The sequence below is a fragment of the Falco rusticolus genome, chromosome 14, assembly GCF_015220075.1.
Source record: "Falco rusticolus isolate bFalRus1 chromosome 14, bFalRus1.pri, whole genome shotgun sequence".
Taxonomy (NCBI): domain Eukaryota; kingdom Metazoa; phylum Chordata; class Aves; order Falconiformes; family Falconidae; genus Falco; species Falco rusticolus.
In genome coordinates this window covers 13802021-13820739 of record NC_051200.1, presented here as the reverse complement: position 1 = coordinate 13820739, position 18719 = coordinate 13802021, and the positions used below count along the sequence as shown (strand labels likewise).

Sequence of the window (18719 nt, the reverse complement as noted above, 5' to 3'; positions counted from 1 at the left end):
CCCCTGCTGGCTCGGCCGCGCCTGCGCAGTGGCGGTGTGGCGGCGGGGCGGCCCCGGCTGTTGTTATTGTGGGGTTGGTCTGCGCCGCGCGAAGATGGCGGCTGGGCAGGGGGGCGGCGGCGGCGGTGGGGGTAACGGCAACAACGGCAACGGAGCGGGGGGGCTGGGGATCCCCGCTCACCTCACTCTCTCTTTCTCGGCCGGGCCGCACTGGGGCGCGGCCACTCTGCCGCAGCCGCACACGGTGCGCAGCCTGGACCGGGCCCTGGAGGAGGCGGGCAGCTCGGGCATCCTCTGCCTCAGCGGGAGGAAGCTGCGCGATTTCCCCGGCAGCGGCTACGACCTCAGCGACACCACGCAAGCAGGTGTGTGCGTGGGGGCTCCGGCTGTGAGGGGCGACGGGGCCTCCTGCCGAGGGGGCCCGGCTGCGGGGGTGATGTGGGGCGGATGGGGGGGCCCGGCCGTGAGGGCGACGAGGGGGAACACGCACGTCCCCTCTGTGGTGGTAGTGGGGGCGACAGCGGGAAGGGGGGGCCCTGTGGGGGCAGCGAGGGCGTGCGGGGGCCCTGCTGCGGTGGCAGTGGGGGGGATGCAGCGGAGGGGGTCTCCTGTGGTGGCAAAGGAGGGGCGGCGGGGTGTGTGTGGTGGTGGTGCTGGTGGCAGTTGGGGGGGATGGCATGGGGAGCGGCCTGCTCCGGCGGCTGCTCTGGGGGAGCCCGGCGGGGGCAGTGGGAGGATGCAGTGGGGAGATGGGCTGTGATGGGAACTGGGGGGAGCAGTGGCGGGTACATGCTGTGGTGACAACGACGAGGATGGAGTGGGAGGGCTGCTGTGGCGGCGGCGGGGAGAAGCAGTACGGGGCCCCCGCCGTGGTGTCCGTGCGGGGTCTTGGAGCGTGTGCTGTGGTGGTGGCGGTGGGGAGGGGTCCGGGCCCTCGCCGTGTGAGGGACACGGGGGACAGCGCGGAGGCTTGTGTGCGGCGGGAGCGGGGCGACGAGGGGGCTCCCCCTGCGTGCAGCGGGACGGGTTGGGGGATCTGGAGCGTGCGGGGGGGGGGGATGCTCCCCCTCTGCGTGCACTGGGGGGCGGCTGCCGCTGTGTGGGCTTATCGGGGGGGCGTTCCTGCGCTGTGGCTGTGCGATGGCGGGGTTGCGCACTGAGGGGGGGCCGGGGGACACCTCGTTTCTGCTGTGTGCGTGCAAAGGCAGGGGCGCTCCTGCGGTGTGCGTGGGGAAGTGGGGTGCAAGGGGCGAGGGTACGCCTGCGCGGAGCGCGTGCGTGTGCAAAGGGAGGGCTCTGCGGGGAGAGGGGCTCCTTACCGCCCTCCGTGTGTGCGTGCGGACAGCGGGCTGCTGTGCTGAGGGTGTGCGGGGACTGTGTGCGGTGGGGGGGTTATTGTGCCCCGGGGGGTGTGCGTGCGGTGGGGAGGGGCGCCGGCGCCCTCCGTGTGCCTGTGCTGCCGGGGGGAGCGGGGCTGCCTGCGGTGAGGCGGGGGGCTCCCGGCTGTGTGTGCTTGTGCAGCGAGGGAAAGGTGGTGCTTTCTGTGTGTGTGTGCGATTGCAGGGAGCTAGGCGTTGTGTTCCGTGTGCCTGTCTATACGTGTCACAAGGATGAGGGCTTGCCATTCGTGTGCCTGCACATGGTGCGTGGAAGAGGGTGTGCAAGGCGAGGGGAGCTGTTTAGTTGGCGCTCTGGGCAATAACAGCTCCCTGCTGTGGTTGGTTTGTACCTTCAAAGGTGTCTGATCCCTTGCAGTGAAGCTTTATTACCTGGGGTGCTCCGGTCGTTCCTCCCCCCCAGCTCTGCGGGAAGGTGGTCACAAGTGCGGGTGCGCCGATCTGTGCGTGTCGGAGCTTAATGTATTCACCGTGTTGGTAAATGCCTAGATACCGTGAGTGTGAGCTTGGATTTACCCAGACTTGGAGACATTTTTCTTTGCAGTTCCTAGAAAACATAACTACATTTTCAGTGGGGGTTGTGTTACATTTTTGGCTCGCCTCTGATGTACTGGATTTATTTGCTGCTGGAGCAGTTGATGAAAACGGATCATTCTGAGTAATGCACTAGAATAAAATACTAATGGGAGGTCTGGTGTCTTTTGTTCACAAGTAGTAGTGGCTTTCCAAAATGTTGTTTGCATGAATTAATTCCATGGGTGTTTTGGTTTTGTTTTGGGGCTTTTCTTTCCCCATGGGTTATGAATAGCTGGCTTATTGTTTTGAAAATGAGACTGCCCATTGTGGTACCTTATCCATCTCTGACAATCCTGTACTCCTGGTCTATCAAATACTCATTCTGTTGCTCTTTGTTGTGGGCTATATCTGTGCAGAGGTTTAAATAATGATGTACTCGTTCTTCTGCAATATATTAGGTTGTGTAGGGTGTAGAATTTGTGAAGGACTGATGTTTAAAATCCAATTTCAGCGTCTGGTACTAAGCTTATTAATGATTTGTGCGTTACCATTTTTCCTGACACATGTGTGCATTCCTGTGTGCAGTGCAGAATAGGGATAGGTAAAAGTGTGTTAGTTATTTCATAATGAAAGCACAAAATCAAAATAAAAGCAGGTTCCATGAAATAATAGCTCTTTTTTCCTTGTAGCTTAAAAATGTATTCAGCAACATAGGTCACTTCTGCATATAAATATTCAGTAACTAAACGATTAAAAAAGAAGCTTTGTATATAGGCAATCTATTACTGAAAAGACTTCCTGTATCCTGAAACAGGTACATCAAGGATCTTTATTTTCTTTGCTTCTAATTATTACTAATTGTATTTTGGGCTTTATTTTTGTTGTTGTTTTATTTTGAATCTTAACATATTTGAGTAAAAGTTGTCTGCAGTGATCTTGTCTTTATCTTTTAGGATGTAGTAGAGCCCAGTCACTACATTCAGCATTGCATTTTCATCATGAAAGATCATGTGAAAATGTTGAAGGGCAGTCTCTGACAAGAATAGCCATATTGCTTGCTGCTGTAAAAAAACAGTCGATGTGGTTCTATACAAGTACCATCTTGTAACAATCCTGATGTAATGTAGCACTGATTTACAAATTAATCCAGTGAAATACATATTTTAGCTGTCTTTCAGAATATGCTTGTAAACAAAAGCTTCATAGTCTTTACTTTGACTTAGTGTGTAGAATTGTTTTGATGAGTGGATAAATGGTATTCTGCTGGTGAATCATGGACATCCTTCACAGAGTATCACTATGGCATAGAGCTTGATGGAGGATCAGCAACTACTTTGGAGGTCGTCTACTTACTGGCATTCTTGTAGCAGTTACCACTCTTTCACATTAAAATATACCTGGGAATAAGGTTATAGATTTAGACCGAGGTATGGGAGATGGGGGGGATGGATCAAAAATCTTTGCTGTGTTTCAGTTTCTGTTCTAAGTCAGTGACTCTGAAATTCGGTTCCAAGGTACTCAAAACAAACATTTAAAAAAACAACCTCTACTAAATCTGGATGTAAATGATGTATCCTTTTGCATATCACAAACCCTTATGGAGTAGGATCTACAGTGTCACTGCAAATCCAGAATATTTGGTCTTAACATCAATGAAATCAGCAACAGAAAGAAAACAACTTCAGTTCTCAGTAAGGTTCAGATATGTATATGTTGAAATACAGCTGCTGTTGATTTATCAAAAATACCCTGGGATTTTTTTATTTAAGGTCTGGCCATGTTTTACATATAACTTAGGATGTAATGGCTTGCCAATACATAATATGCAAATACTCTAGCACGTTTTTGGCATCTTAAATTACATGACAAAAATTACTGCTGAGCTAAAAGCATAATGGCAATATCTGGCTGTTTAGCTCTGACCTTATGTTTGTCTTATCTCTTTTTAACTGAATTGTCACTGCAGCTCTTTGGCCAAAAACCCCTTATTTTATTATTTTCTTGGATTTGTTTTCTGTTTAAGCAGATCTTGTGCAGCTGTTAAATTAATTTCTGAAAAAAAAATCATAGGTCGTGAGATATTGAAAGGTATATCAAGAGTTATATAGAATATTCCAATTATTATATTAACGTGTGTAATTTTGCTTCTCGCTGCGTGAGCAACATTAGGCCCCCTGGCAGCTAAGTAATTGAGTATATCACATCAATGTAATCACTGTCTGTTTAGCTGGAGAGTTGTGTGTTTTCTGTTTGTTTTTTTTCCGAGATGGGTTCCTGTGCTATATTGCCATGCTGAACTAAATCAGCCTGTGCCTTTAGCAATTTCCCCCTTTTTTTGGAAATATTCTTAGAACATGAATTTAGTAAATATGAAAGGTACTAGACTGACAGCTCAAACAGTTTATTTGCTCTGGATAAATGTAGTGGTGCCATCAGTCTTATGTGTTTATGACTTTGAAATAAAACTTGATTCCCAATTTTTAATTCTGAGGGAACCTCCAAGCAATTATAAGAAGATGAATGACTGCTGGTAAATATATTAACTTCGAAATTTTTAATTTCTCACCACCTGCTACCTCCTTATATAGCTGAGAAGTAACACCAGTGTATTCCCAGTATGACTTCAGAGTGAGCCCTCCTGTCATGGCCCATAACAATCCCAGCACCACAGGCAGGGCTTCGACATGGTAATTCCTGCGTATGTCTGCTGAGGGTATGGGATGGGAGTGATTGATGTCACTTGCGTGACTTTGATTTTTTTTATATCTTATATACCTAGAAGGGCCATAAATAATAATGAATGTGATTATGCATTAAAAACGACAACAAAAAGTTAATATTGCGTGTAAGTTGCATAAGAATGTTAATTTATAATACTGTGTTTCTGCCTTTGTAATATATACTTCTAAAGCAATTACATTTTCCTGTCTGAACAAAGTTATTTTTGTTGGTGGCACCAGTGTTGATTAAGGTAATGGCAGGTGACAGTAACACCACCAAATTCAATTTTCAGCTTAAGAAAAGAACATTCAGGTATGATGGATATCCTAAATGTAGATTACATTCTAGAAATCAGACATGTTGAAAAACGTGGCTCTTCTGTAATGACTTCTTCAGATTATGTGGGATTTTTTGGGGTGGAGGGAGTAGTGTTTATGGTCAGAAACATACCCGATGCAAAACCTGGAAGCGACACAGTTTATAAGTAAGTAATTGTGGAAACTCCCCACAGTGGTTTCTTAGCCTGTCCAAGGTGTTTGGACTAAGGGAAAATGGGTATGTTTGAGGCTTTCTTGTTGAAGGCCAGTAAGAAGGGTACTTGTTAATACTTGGTGTTATAGACAAGTTAGGAGAAGTCTCAGTTGAGTGAGTTGAAGTTAAAACAACTTATTATTAGTTCACCTGCATAATTGCATTATGAAGAATACCAGTAATATCTTAATCTTAAAAAAATATGAATAATTCCATGTTATAGCCTTATCTGAAATGCGGACCTACCAGAAATGTGCAGTGTGTAGTTTTTTTTACTTTTTGTATAGAATATTCATCCATCAAAACTAAATTTGCTATCACGTTGACTACTTTTGTGCCTTGGAATATCAAAAAATGAACATCTGAAATATTTTTGTGCTCGATTAATCTAAAGAACTTTTTGAGATACAGATTTCTGCTTTGTTACTTGCTATTTGAGGATGGGGCAAATGAGTATTTTGATCGTGACCTGTATTGCAAAACCTTATGCAAGAAGGGAAAAGGATGAGCCTTTGCTTTTTCAGTTTTTCTTGTTTGTAAAAATTATGTTCTAATTTGTAGACTTCACATGACTTTTGAAGTTTTGTTGGAGCTGATTCAGAAGTGTATAAATTCTACTGGCAAGGCTGGCATTTAATGCTTGAGACGTGTCCTTAGCAAAAAGGTAACTGAGTCAAGACTGAAAGCTAAAATTCCACAGGAAATGCAAAGATACTTGCTAGATCTTCTACGTGGTAAAAGTTCTACATGACAGTGTAGAGAGGCTTCTGAATGTTCTGCTTTTCTTCCAACTAATCTGGAATTGTTTGCTGCTTGCTAGGAGAATCTGCTGCCATGTCTGATGGATCCAGAGAAGCTATAGCACTTTAGGTGGGTTGGGGGATGTGTGTGTGTCCTCTGTTACAGAGCTAAAGGTTTTTTTTTTTTGCTTGATGGACATGATTAGTCTGTTCCCAAGTGTCAACATATGATTTTTTCAAAGAAGGTTTCTGTAGTTACAAGGCTTGCAGGAACACTGTATCTCAGGCCTGTTAGGCTGCTGACCAGCAGATGTAACTGCACAATGAGCAAATCCCTGACCATCTGTGTATTAAAGCAAACATCTACTTCAATTTGTCACTTTACCACAGTTTGAATAGGTGGAACCAGCAGGTAGTGGTCAAGAACTTGATATATTAAAGACTGACCTAAAACTAAAAGGTTTATGGAAGTGTTCACTTGAAATCATTACATGCAGTGATATTGCATACTTATTTTTGAGCTAACAGAAGCGGCTACAGCCATTCTTAACTGCTGCTGTGAGGTCTGGCACGAGCAAGACAGAGTCAGTGGGAGGCACAGGCAAATAAGAACAGATGCTGAAGTTGCTACAGCAGTGGCCTTCGTGTCTCAAGAGAACATAGCGTAGTTGTTGCTAGACCCTGTTCACTTGTGCTCATGGACTGTTCGTTTACCCATTTTTCTTCAGGGTTTTTTCTGCATCGCTCACCTTGTTTTCCAGTGTGTTTTGCCTTCCAGCAGTCTAGCTTGCTTTAAAAATGTTTCTGCTTAGTTTATCCAGTGTCAAGCAATTTTATCTGCATGAAAGACAAGTCCTGTAGTAAATACTGGTTACAGTGATTGGTTGTAACCTTTTGTCTCTGCCTTACGTCTATTTAGGTTGTAAGCTTTTCAGGACAAAGGCTTGGATGTATATAACTGAGCATACAGAGACTAACGTAAGTTTTACTTGGGAGTTTTGTGTGCATTTTAGGTAATCCTTAAGAAACCCAGACTTTGCTTTATTTACAAATGATAATTACTTACCCTTATACTACTTTTCTGTGAAAATGTTAATACAATTTGAAACTGAAAATTGGAAATTTAACAATTTCAAAAACAAAAAATAAATCGACAGAATTAAACCGATAAGTAATGGCTGATTTAAGTGGGAGGAAGATCCCCTGTGCTACAATACACAAGCTTAATAAGTCTTGTGAACTTGTCAGGAGAACATATTTCACTCTTTCTGGTAGTAAGTTGTTTTAAGAATTGTAGCCTAGACAAAATACTGAAGTGCTGTGTTGTTTAGGGAAATAAATAAGCTTCCTGTGGGATTTGCTGCTTATCATTTCAAACTGAAAGATTTGTGGTGACGAGACTCCTTCGGAAGTGGAGAGGAAGATAATCCTTGATACATAGTAATGTCTTTTTGACTGTATAGGCAATTGGTGTGCCAATGTACCCCTTCATATACCAATCTGAGGAGTAAATGGTTCCCTCCTCTTGGAGATGTGTTCTTTATTTTTCATTTTAATTATGCTATAATAACTGAACATGTATACTCAAGAGTTGGAGCAGTGCGTGGAAATGCCTGGATCCTTCTTATGTGGTAATATGGCAAGGAATTCCCTGAACTCATGTGTTGGTTTCAGCACTGCATTGGTGCACAGCAGATCAGCACTGGCATGCCCCCCAGTTATTCCAACCTTTAGATCGGTGCTTCTGGTGTAGTTTTTGAGTGCAGATTTCAGGAAAAACCTCATATACCTGAACCAGTGTGGTGAGTGGAGACAACTTACATGAAAAACAAGAATTGCCTGAACTGCACTGCCAATTTAGACAAGTTCAACGTATGTGTCCAGTGTAGACCAGGAGACTCGGCTCAGTGAAGATGAGCCAGAATAGTGGGTTCCTCAAGCCTATGTTGGTTGCAAAGCCAGCGTGCTGAATCTCAGTTCCTCCTCTCCAGCAGCAGAAGTCTGTGAGACAGTAACTGTTTGGTCTGTTCAATTACAGAAAGATGTATTTCACATGGAAGAACTGTGGTTCCAACTGATGAGATGCTTTTTTTTTGGTTTAAGTCCCTAAAGTAATAATAGTCTTTTTCTTTAAAAAAAAGGATTTTTTTCTTCTTCAGTAGTGCTGTTTAGCTTGAAAAGCCAAGAGCTCAGAATCTGTAAAATTTGGTTTCTGGTTGTTCTGTACAAGCTTCCTTCTGTGCTTGATGAGAAACTTCAATTATGTGGTTGTGTACAGTTTCTTCATTTGTCACTTCAAGTGCACAGGGAGGATGTAACTGAAATTAGTGATGTGGATAACTCTAAAGCAGGTATTTCCTAGCTCTTCAGTTGTTGGATTTAGAACCCAAACAGCATTTTGTAATATCTTTTTCACGAAAATAGAAGCTATTCTGTGCTCTGTCAAAGACACAGTTAAAAAAAAAAAAAGCTACTTATAGCCACCTATAGTCTTGGGAGTGTTTTCCTGTTTTAAACAGGTCTAAGAACAAACACAAGCAAAGGAATATTGAACTGAGAAGCAATGTGAAAAGTTGGTTAGCTTCTCTAATATGGAACATCCCTGTGCTAAATATTTGATGGCATACCACTATGAGAAACATGGTCACTCACATTGGCACGGTGCAGTACCCTGTGTTTTACTTCAGTAAGCGTATAAGGAGACATTGCATGTGTTAGAAGACTGAATAAATGATTGAAGATGTACTGGAAGCTGTGAAGCTGGTCAAAGTAATTAGTTTTCCTGGAAGTTTTTTTTTTCATCTCTCTAGCAATTAAATAGTCACATTGGTGGCAAGGAAATGCCTCCTTTATACTTTTTCTGAACTTGCTTAGAAGTCGTGAGTGTCTCATCCGTCCATGTTGCAATTTTGTGACTGCATAAAAGCTGCAACTCTGTCAGTGCTCTTTATCCTTTCAGTGCTCTTTCTCCTTTCAGTTTCAGAATGTCTTACTATTGTTTCCCTTGCTGTCAAATTACTGTCACATTACATGCAAAGGGGTTTTTTTATATTTGCTGCTGTTTCTCACTATGTTCCTTGGTGTTATAGGTGCTTGGGAAGAGGTGCTGGTCCTTATTTATGTGTGGTTTCTCTGATCATGGTTATATGTAGGGTTATATACAATTAGAAAAAAGCCCAGAAAATTATATATAACAGTATATTGTAAACATGTTCCTAATATATAAATTGGACGTAACTGTATTGATACAGAAGAGGTGTCTAGTCCAGGATTCTCTGAAGGGCATTGGTCTCTCCTCCCAGAAAACAGGCGATAGGATAAGAGGAAATGTCCTCAAGTTGCACTGTGGATCGTTTAGATTGGATATTAGGAAAAATTTCTTAACTGAAAGGATGGTCAAGCATTGGAACAGGCTGCCCAGAGAAGTGGTGAAATTGCCATCCCTGGAGGTGTTTAAGAAAATGTGTAGATGTGGTGTTTAGGAACATGGTTTAGTGGTGGCTTTGGCAGTCCTGGGTTAACAGTTGAACTTGATGATCTTAAAGGTCTTTTTCAACATAAATGATTCTGTGATTAAGTTTTGAACTCTGAACCTGCCAGTAGGATGTGTAGAGTTTGAGGGGAATGCTAGAGATACTAGAGGACATCCCTTCTGACTTAAGCTTGGCAAGTGTAAGAGTACCATTCTCCTGAGGTTTCCGATAATCAGGATGAATTAGTAGTTTCAGAAACCTAGTTCTGTTTCAGTTTTATTGGAAAGTGCTGGGTCGCTTATTCAGAGGACTTGTGATCAGAATCTATGAGGAAAAAAAACCTTTGAATAGTCTGCCGCCTTCCCACCAATTCCAGCTTTCTGTTTCTGGCTTACTCTTGTTTTTTGTGGTGTGTGTGTGTTTGGTTTTTTTTTTCCATATGCCAGATAACAACATAGGAGCAAGGTGCTTAAAACACTGTAGTGTGTTCACTTTCTTTTTGGTAAACTGGACACAGGATACACTTTTTTGTGAATATAACTGTTGTTTTGGGGGGGATTTTTGTGTTGGTTTGTTGTGTTTTTTCTTTTCTTCTTCCATAACTTTCTATTTGAAAGCTGAAAATGAAGATTTGTTTCATTAATGCTGCTATCAGATTTCATGGCTGGCAGAATTAAGACCTTTTACAGGAAGCAGGTAAGTCTTTAGGAACACTTGGCTTTTTTGATCCATCTCTAGTTTTCTTCCTTACCATCATAAGGAACTGATATTTGAAATACTCAAGTAATATTTCCAAACCTAAGATGATTATACTCTTGTAATAAAAACAAACTACTTTTTTATATCCTGTAATGACATAGGTTGAAAGAGATCTTGATAGGTCATCCAGGACAGTCTACTACTCAGAACAGGTATTGTTAGAGCAGTTTGCTTGTCCAGTTGAGTTTTGAGCATTTCCAGTGATATTTCAGTCTTGGGGAAGTATGTTTTCTGGATTCTCCTAGAAGCCTCAGGTAATTTCATTTTTCTGACTAAAGACAGCATTGTTACGTAAACAATGAAACTGATTTGTTCCTGTAAAGTGCCATTTCTGTGGTTAGTAATGAGAGCTGTATCTCCTAGTTCCTTTCTTAGTTTATCAACAAGCTGGGCAAGGATCCCCAAGCTTTAGCAGACTTTGAAACATACTGTTTTCTTAATTTTTTGCTTTTCTCCTATATCATTTGTCACTTGTAATATTGGGCTTATAGACTTCAGCTTAAGATCAGTAAATTCAAATAGTACCTTTGAATGCCTGCAGACTCATGAATCCATTTGCCCTAGTGACAGAATGATCAAGTCATTTATATAGTACTTATGTGACTTTTGAAGATCAAAACAAGAGAGAAAACAAGGATATTTGTAGTGATTACACTGAAGACCAGTTGTATTTATAGAGTATGTTGATCTTCACTACAGAAATACCACAACAGGAACTGGCAGCTTCAGTTTGGTACTAAACAACTACTATATTTCCATGGCTTTCATTACCTTGTGTACTTCTCAAAGCAGGATTGCTAAGACAAGGAAGGAGGAAAATATTTTCTAAACCATTTTGTTCAAACACTTGTAAGTTGTTAGCAGCTCTTCAAGGTCTTTGGAAGCTGGATACTGACGTAGTAGTAAAATGAAGCATGTCGTTTTTAACTGTGGATAAATCAAGCTCAGTGTTAGCTCATCAATGTTTCTTACTAATAAAATTAATGAGCATCTGCATTTAATCATTCCCAGTAAAGAAGATGACAAGACTAAGGATAATGCAAAACCACAGTTTTTGTAGCGATGCAAACATACTTAGAGATGTACAGGCTTGGAACATTCTCCTGAGGACTAAACTAGCACTTCTCCATGGTATGACCATGCAAACTGTGCTAGTGTAAAATAGCTAATGAACTTAGGTAATTGCTAAGGAATTACTTGTTAGGCCACAGTCACAACACTCCAGCTGAGAGATTTAGAGGGTATTTTTCTACTTAGCTTTGATTTGCTGTGACTCTCATTCTGTAGCCCTGGTTGTTGTTCATCTGCATTAAGTGAGAGATTTCTTCCACTACATGTATTAAATCTATATAATAACATAGCAGTGTGCTGAAGTTCACCCCATCATAGCAGGAGTCATGGTGGGCATAGTGTAGATGAAGTGTTGGACTGCTTTGGCAGGCTGGCCTGTTGTTAGCTTTGGATTCATACTTTTCTTTCTATGTATTCTGGAATCTCCGTTCCTGGTAGAAGGTGGACAACTCGTGTTCATAGGAGCTTAAAGTATTAGACTTCTGTAGTCTTGACTTAGGTTTTTAGCTTGTTTTTCGAGACAAGTTTAATTATTTCATGCATTCATCTTTGCTTTATGGTTAATCTTAAATGCTTCGCAGGTTGGATTTAACTTCCCTTCCTCCTCCTTAGGGAGATAAGGAAATGCATACATTTACTGGCTGATTCTTTTGAATTATTTTGACATTTCAGCATCTGGAATATCTTTGTGCAACAGAACTTAGTCTCTTAGATTTTATATTCTGCCTCCTGTTACTTGAATGCTGTGGTGTGAATGATGGCCGTTATTTACCATGGTTGATCGTGAAGTTAAAGATGTTTGAAGTCTGATGTCCTTAATTGTGAGTGAAGGTGACACACTAGGAAGGCCTTAGTCTTGTCTGTGTTGCTGATATCATTCTTGGTACTCCATCATATCAAATGCAAATTGGATAATTTTCTCTTTATAGGACCTTGCTGAAGGAGGGACACTTGGCTTTCTGTTTGAGATGTGAGAAACAGAAAGATGGAATATTTGTGTAACAGAAGAACAGTTGGTAGGAGGTGTGGTCATAAGATGGTTTTGGAGCATTACACTAAAGAAGGAACATTTGCCTGCCTGTATTTCTTCAGTACCATTGGCCTGTCAAGTGAATTAATAATTACTGTGTGAAATATAATTAAACTGAGGTGGATTTTTATTGCTGTTATTGTTCAATGTAAAGTGTAACAATCACAGGATTTGAATTATAAGGGGATTGAGTGTTTTCTGGATATGGAAGACTTCTGCTTCCTAGAATTACCATATGCAGGTGTTTTTGCAGTTTCTGGGACGTCTTTTTTTTTCCTTCTTCTCCAGCATGATCTTGCATCTGACAGACTAATAAATTTTACCCATGTTCTGTGTGTTGATCTCAGATTTGTGTTTAGGTTGGCTAAAAGTGTTATCTTTGGGATCAGGTCTGAACACTTAGTTTTATACATTCATTGACTTCTGTAGGACTAATTATCTAGTTACTGTTGTGCTTAATGTTTTTTGGCCTAGGCTTGGCTAAAGCATTACTAGAAAAACTGGCTAGGAATATCTGTATGTAATACAAATTAGGGGACCAGACCTGGGTTTTGTGGGGGTGTGTGTGGGTTGTTGGTTTTTTTGATCTAGTTTCTAAATACAATTTTGGAACACTTGGAGCAAACAAACCCCCAACACATCAATGTCATGGATCAGTGTATTTTTATGAAAAATGTTACGATGTAAAGATGAGGTCCAAGTGTAAATTTCCCAACTAAGCCTGTATTTCAAATTCAGCATGTAGTGCATACAAAGTGTGAATATGAAAATGACTGTACTGGATCAAATAAAAGGCCAGTCTGTTGTAGCAGCATGCCTCTGATAGTAAGCAGTAGTGAATGCTTAGGGAAAAATGTGAAAACGGGGCAAACATGATGTTAATGCTATTTGACTACCTTATTGCACGCTGCTCTAACCTGACAGCTTGAGCTTTTTGTTTTACCTTTTGATTGTGGCTTAAACTTGTACAAGATACTTTCTTACTTACTACTTATAGCTTCCCCTTCAAACTCTGATTTCCTAAAATTCTTTCCTTTTGAACTTTAAATATATTGTCTTTTAATTATTGTCTCACAGTCAGTAAAGACTTTTCCTGTTCAAAGGAAACCAAGCTCCAATGAACTTCTCCATATTTTTCTAGTTCCCCTTTTAAATTTAACCTTAGCAATGGTGTACTTCTCACTTTTATTGTTTCTGCAGAGACAATGAATTGAAATACTCTGTGATTCGTGAGCAGTTATGGATTGTGTCTTCTATTTAGTCTTCACGTAACCCCAATTTAGAGTTTTCCAGTCTAAACTGGTTAGGCAAAGAATCCCTATAATCTCACTTCTGGAGGAGTTGTCATCTTAAATCATCTGTGGTTCTGCATTTAGCAGCTTCCCTTGCTTCTTCAGTCTATTAACCCTTACAAAACCATTCTCATTTCAAGTGCCAGCAGTGTGCTTCCATTTTCATTGAGCTTAAGCCTGTCTTGTTTGTAGAGAAACACTCCATTCTGGAAGTTTCCTTGTTTTTTTCTTATGCTGTTTTCTCTGTCATATGTTATTAGTCTTCAAAAGGTGCCTAAATTGCATAAGCTTCACATTCACATTTTATTTAGTATAATAGATGAACTCACACATTTTTTGCTCATTGTGAAAACAGGTATAAATAACTTTTCAGTTTGGATACAGAATAGAATTACTTATTTTTAAAAAGCTGTAAGTATACTTGATAAATGGAAAACTGTATACACTCGGATCTTTCTCTTTCGAAAGATCTGAACCCCTGGAGCTATTCTAATGCTGTTTTGCATTGAATGAATGGCAGGTTGCTTGAAAGAGATGTCATACTATCTTCCAGCTCATTATGTACCTTTTTTTGTTTTGTTATTGACAGATAATGGGTATAATTTCCTATTTTAAGAGGACTTTCAGGTTTCATAATGGAGTAGTGGAATCCTTGCCCCACAGTGTCTTGGGGCATTATTTTCAGGGAAGTGTTTTCAACAGCAATGTATACTAATTTCACAGTATTTGTATATTTTCTTGTAATGTGAAATTGTATGGGTTTTGTACAAGGCTACACTAAGGGACTTAACCAGGCTGTGCTAATGTCATTTTTGTCAGGCCAGGCTAGAAACTACAATATTTTATATTGCCTGTTGTATACTACATTTGTCCAGGGCATAGAGTTGGTGCATCCTGTAGTTGTGGTCTGGCCCACCTCTTGAGTTTTATTTCTGCAGAAAAACCAGTAAAGCTGGCTTTTAGCCTTTTTCTTTCCAAGACCTATGGTAGACATCTGGCTGGATGCACATGTAGTGGCAGAATTTTCATGGTACTCTGGAATTTTCCAGCTCAGATATAACCTACAGTACTGCTCTTTGGATCAGTGGCAGTAGGATGGGTTTGTCATTTGTATTTTGTGGACTAGATATTTGTACCAGCCTTCAGTTAATCTTTCCAGCTGCTGATAAAATCGGGAAGAGCCTTAGAGCCGATTTCTTCAGAATGGGTTTGTATCAAAGACTCTCTCACGTGGTGGAGGTTGTAGAAGTGTGCTGGCAATACAACTATGCATCTTTTTTTCTGTGTGCATTTTCTGCACGTAGTTGTGCCATTCTGCTGAGTATTAGAATAAGTGTGTCATGGTTTAACCCCAGCTGGCAGCTAGGCACCACACAGCCACTTGGTCACTCCCCCTGCATTGGAATGGGGGAGAGAATCAAAAGAGTCGAAGTGAGAAAACTTGTGGGTTTAGAGTTAAAGACAGTTTAATAAGTAGAGCAAGGGCCACCCACGCAAGCAAGGCAGAACAAGGAATTCTCTCACCAGTCCCCATCGGCAGGCAGGTGTCCAGCCATCTCTGGGAGAGCAGGGCTCCGTCACATGTAGTGGCTACCTGGGAAGAACAAGCGCTGTAATTCTGAACATCCCATCCCCCCCTTCTTCCTTCTTGCCCCAGCTTTATATGCTGAGCGTGATGTCATATGGTGTGGGACATCCCTTGGGTCAGCTGGGGACAGCTGTCCCAGCTCCTCGTGCCCCCTAGCCTGCTCGCTGGTGGGGTGGCGTGAGCAGAAGAGCCCTTGGCTCTGTGTGAGCACTGCTTGGCAATAATGAAAACATCTCTCAGTTATGAACACGTGTTTAGCACAGATCCGAAACATAGCCCCGTACTAGCTATAGTGAAGAACAGTAACTCTATCCCAGCCGAAACCAGCCCAGAGAACCTTTGTTTAACCTAAAAAGGGTTTTGCAGAAAATTCTTTCATGTGAAAGCTGCCATTTTTCTATAATGTTTTGAAAGTTGATGTGGTTGAAAACAGACCTCACCTATTGTGAAAACTTTCTCAAGCTATGCTATTTTTTTAATAATGTTTTTTAACTTCAGTTGGAATGTTTAGTTTTAATTAACTTTATTCCATTTTTCATTCAGTTCGTTAAGAATGCCAGTCCTGCAGCCTAGATCTTTCTCTTTCTGCCACTTGAGGATGGAGTTTGCAGAATTCTGCATGGCAGTGAATGCCCTGGTCTGAAGGAAGGCTTTGTGATACTTCAGCTTGAGAATATTTCTTAAAAATGATGGAATGATGGAGTGACAGCCTGTTAGCTCACAAATGTCACGTATTCTAGACTTCAGAAGCAAAGTTGAGGTTGCTTCCAAAAATAATGCCGCTGGAAGGTGACGTTTCATTGTACTAGTCCATTGTATTTGATGGGCATCTGCAGGACATTGTGTGGATGGCCTTCCCCCCTGCTAGGCACACTGGTGCCTTGCATTCAGCCTGGCCAGTTGTGTACCAGCACCATGTTTTGTTTGCAAAGCTGTCTTCTGCCCTTTTGTCCTCCATCCACACTAGTGCGAGGAGTTACTCTGCCACAGGTGCAACTTTCTGTGTTTCCCTTTATTAAACTGGATGGAACTTCTGCCAGCTGAGGTCACTCTGGCTGGCATCACATCCCTCCAGCATGTTCGTTGCCTCTTCACTCCCTGCAGTTTGGTGTTTGTTGTCCATGCACGTCCTGACGGCACGTTCTATCCTGTTTGCCAGGTTGTTGGAGATACTAAATGACTCAGATTCAAACGTTTGCCCTGAAAAATGCCACTCATACCTGTCATACTTCAGACTGTTGAGCCCTCCTCTTTGAGCCACTTTTCCAGCTACTTTCTAGTCTACTTTTTTCAGTCCAGTGTAGAACAAACATAATGTTTGTTCCAGCAGTAATGTGATAGGAGCTAAGCAGAAACACAGTTATTTTATGCAAGTGTTAAAAACAGAGAACTAAAGCCTGAAATAGCAAGGGATCTGTACTGCTTCTTTGTTAAAAGAGTTTGTTCAGCATTTCTGAGAAACCACATCCTTTTGAAATATCTTGGGTTGGGAATAAGAGTCACTTTCAAAAAGGTAGACAGATATTCTCAAGTAGATATCTCTTTCTTCCAAGATAGTTTCATGGACTTCTTACAAGACAGGTTTTTAGTAGTTAACTGATAATTTCCATTCTTGGAAATTCCAATTCTTGGGTCACATCCCACTTGAATTTTCTGGACCTTTTAAAGGTTTCATGTAGTTGGAGATGGTATGCGTTTTTGTAGTGATCTGGTTTTTCGTATCTTCTGCATGCAGATTTGTAAAATGAAGTCATGCATTGTTGAAATAACTCTAGTTCAAGTATTATGTTTCCATTGTCAAAGATACCTCCTTACTGCTCTTAAGGTTGCAATTTTGCCTAGCCTATTTTTATAGCTAAATGTTTTTGGCACTGGTCTTTGTGACTTCAGTCTCTTTTTAGCTGTTACACATGTGTAACTGGAGAATGTCTCAGTTACTGTGCTTGCAAGAAAGAATAGTTTTTTAGATGGGAATTGTATTTCTTAAGCAAAATAAATATGTAAGGTGTTTTGCAAACTTGGCTTTAGCATTGCAGATATTTTGTACAATAAGGTTAGATTCTAATGTAGCTGTCAAACAGGAAAAGTAATGTTTACTGGGTTTGTACCTTGATTTACTGTTGTGCCTAGAATTGGAGGAAAAAACCCAACAGTTGGACGGAACAAAGACTGACAGAGGAAGGAAAATCATAATTGGTATTCAGTTGCATTTAAAAATGTTCTTAGTTGTGTAGTGGGCTATCTATTTTTGAATTCCTGTCACTTTTCTATTGTTGTAATTGCATATCAAACAATAATCTTTCAATATTTTAAGGGGTTTTGTGTATTCTATTCAGCAGCATCTGGTAAAACTGAATTATTTTACACTTCTTGCAACACCTTAATTTTTAGGAGCATGACAGGAACAGTGGGTACTTCTATCTTCTCCTACTGCAGGGAAATTTTTGACTAAAAATTAAGGTTTTTTTTCTTTTGCTTCTAGATCTTTCAAAGAACAGATTTACTGAAATTCCTCCTGATGTCTGGCTGTTTGCACCACTGGAAACTTTGAATTTGTATCACAACTGTATCAAATCCATTCCAGAATCTATTAAAAACCTGCAAATGCTTACGTACCTTAACATTAGGTGAGTAATGCTTGTTATTTTTGGTCTTTATGTAACTTAACTCATTGGAGAGAAGGGATTCTACTCATCATGTCATTGAGTGCCCTTCTGCCCTCATTTTTGCCCAGATAAGTAAAATTCTGTTGTTTGTTTGTATTATCCTTGGTGTTTCAGGCAGCAGTTTTTCCTTCCTTTGTGGGAAGGAATTGACTGCATTATGAAATCTCAGTCAGTAAACCATGGTAGCTGAGGATAAGGTGAGTTTACAGACTTTTTTCTTTGGTTTTAATGTTGTGTGTTGTGCAGACACATAATGTTTAGAAACTGTAAAAAGAAAAAAAATTTAAAAATTGTGACTCTTCAGAGTAGATTACTCTGGCCAGATGGCTGTTATTTTGCATGATATTTATGTCCGTCGCTGTATTGCTGTTCTTAAACTTGGAAAACATATCTTTGGATCTTCTTGGAAGAGCAGAAGATTAATATGAGCTCTGAAAGGAGAGGGAATCTGGAAGAACCCTCCCAAAAAGAGCAGAGACCCTGTTTTCAACAATATTCCTTGTTTTGAACTTGATGTAGTCAAGATCAGAAACAGTCTTCTCAGCTAAGAGGTATTTAACATGTGAGATATGATTCCAGAATTTGTTTTGAAAAAAATTGCAAATTGATCCTTGGGAAAGAAGAAAGTAATAAATAAAAAAAAAAGTCCTGCAACAGCTCATTTCTGTTTTGATCGTAATTGAGGTGCTGAATGCAATTCTTCACACAGAATAAAATAACCTGTAGTTCTAACTGGATGTACAAGTTTATTTTGAGAGTTGACTCTCCCAATCACCATTTACCAACTCTTATAATCATCATTTACCATACTGTGCTCTGTCTTCATTTCTGTGCTAATGTCTGAGGACTGTTTTCACAACGCATGACTATGTGGATGTGGTGGGGTGTCCTTGGCTGGACCCCAGGTGCCCACCAAGCTGCTCTGTCACTCCCCT

At 41.1% G+C, this 18719-nt stretch overlaps 1 protein-coding gene across 4 annotated transcripts in view; it reads left to right on the top strand.

Annotated features, from left to right (window-relative positions):
• Positions 1 to 54: 54 nt before the first annotated feature.
• LRCH2 (leucine rich repeats and calponin homology domain containing 2) overlaps positions 55 to 18719 on the top strand; it is a 55956-nt gene continuing 37291 nt past the window's right edge. For 2 of the 4 annotated variants that reach the window (XM_037407700.1, XM_037407697.1), the window contains exons 1-2: positions 56 to 365; positions 17601 to 17745. In XM_037407700.1, the coding sequence (XP_037263597.1) occupies positions 95 to 365; positions 17601 to 17745 (416 nt within the window). In that variant the 5' untranslated portion in view covers positions 56 to 94. Of the gene's footprint in view, positions 366 to 17600; positions 17746 to 18719 lie in introns of all 4 variants that reach the window. The other 2 variants (XM_037407698.1, XM_037407699.1) reach the window with 2 other exon arrangements.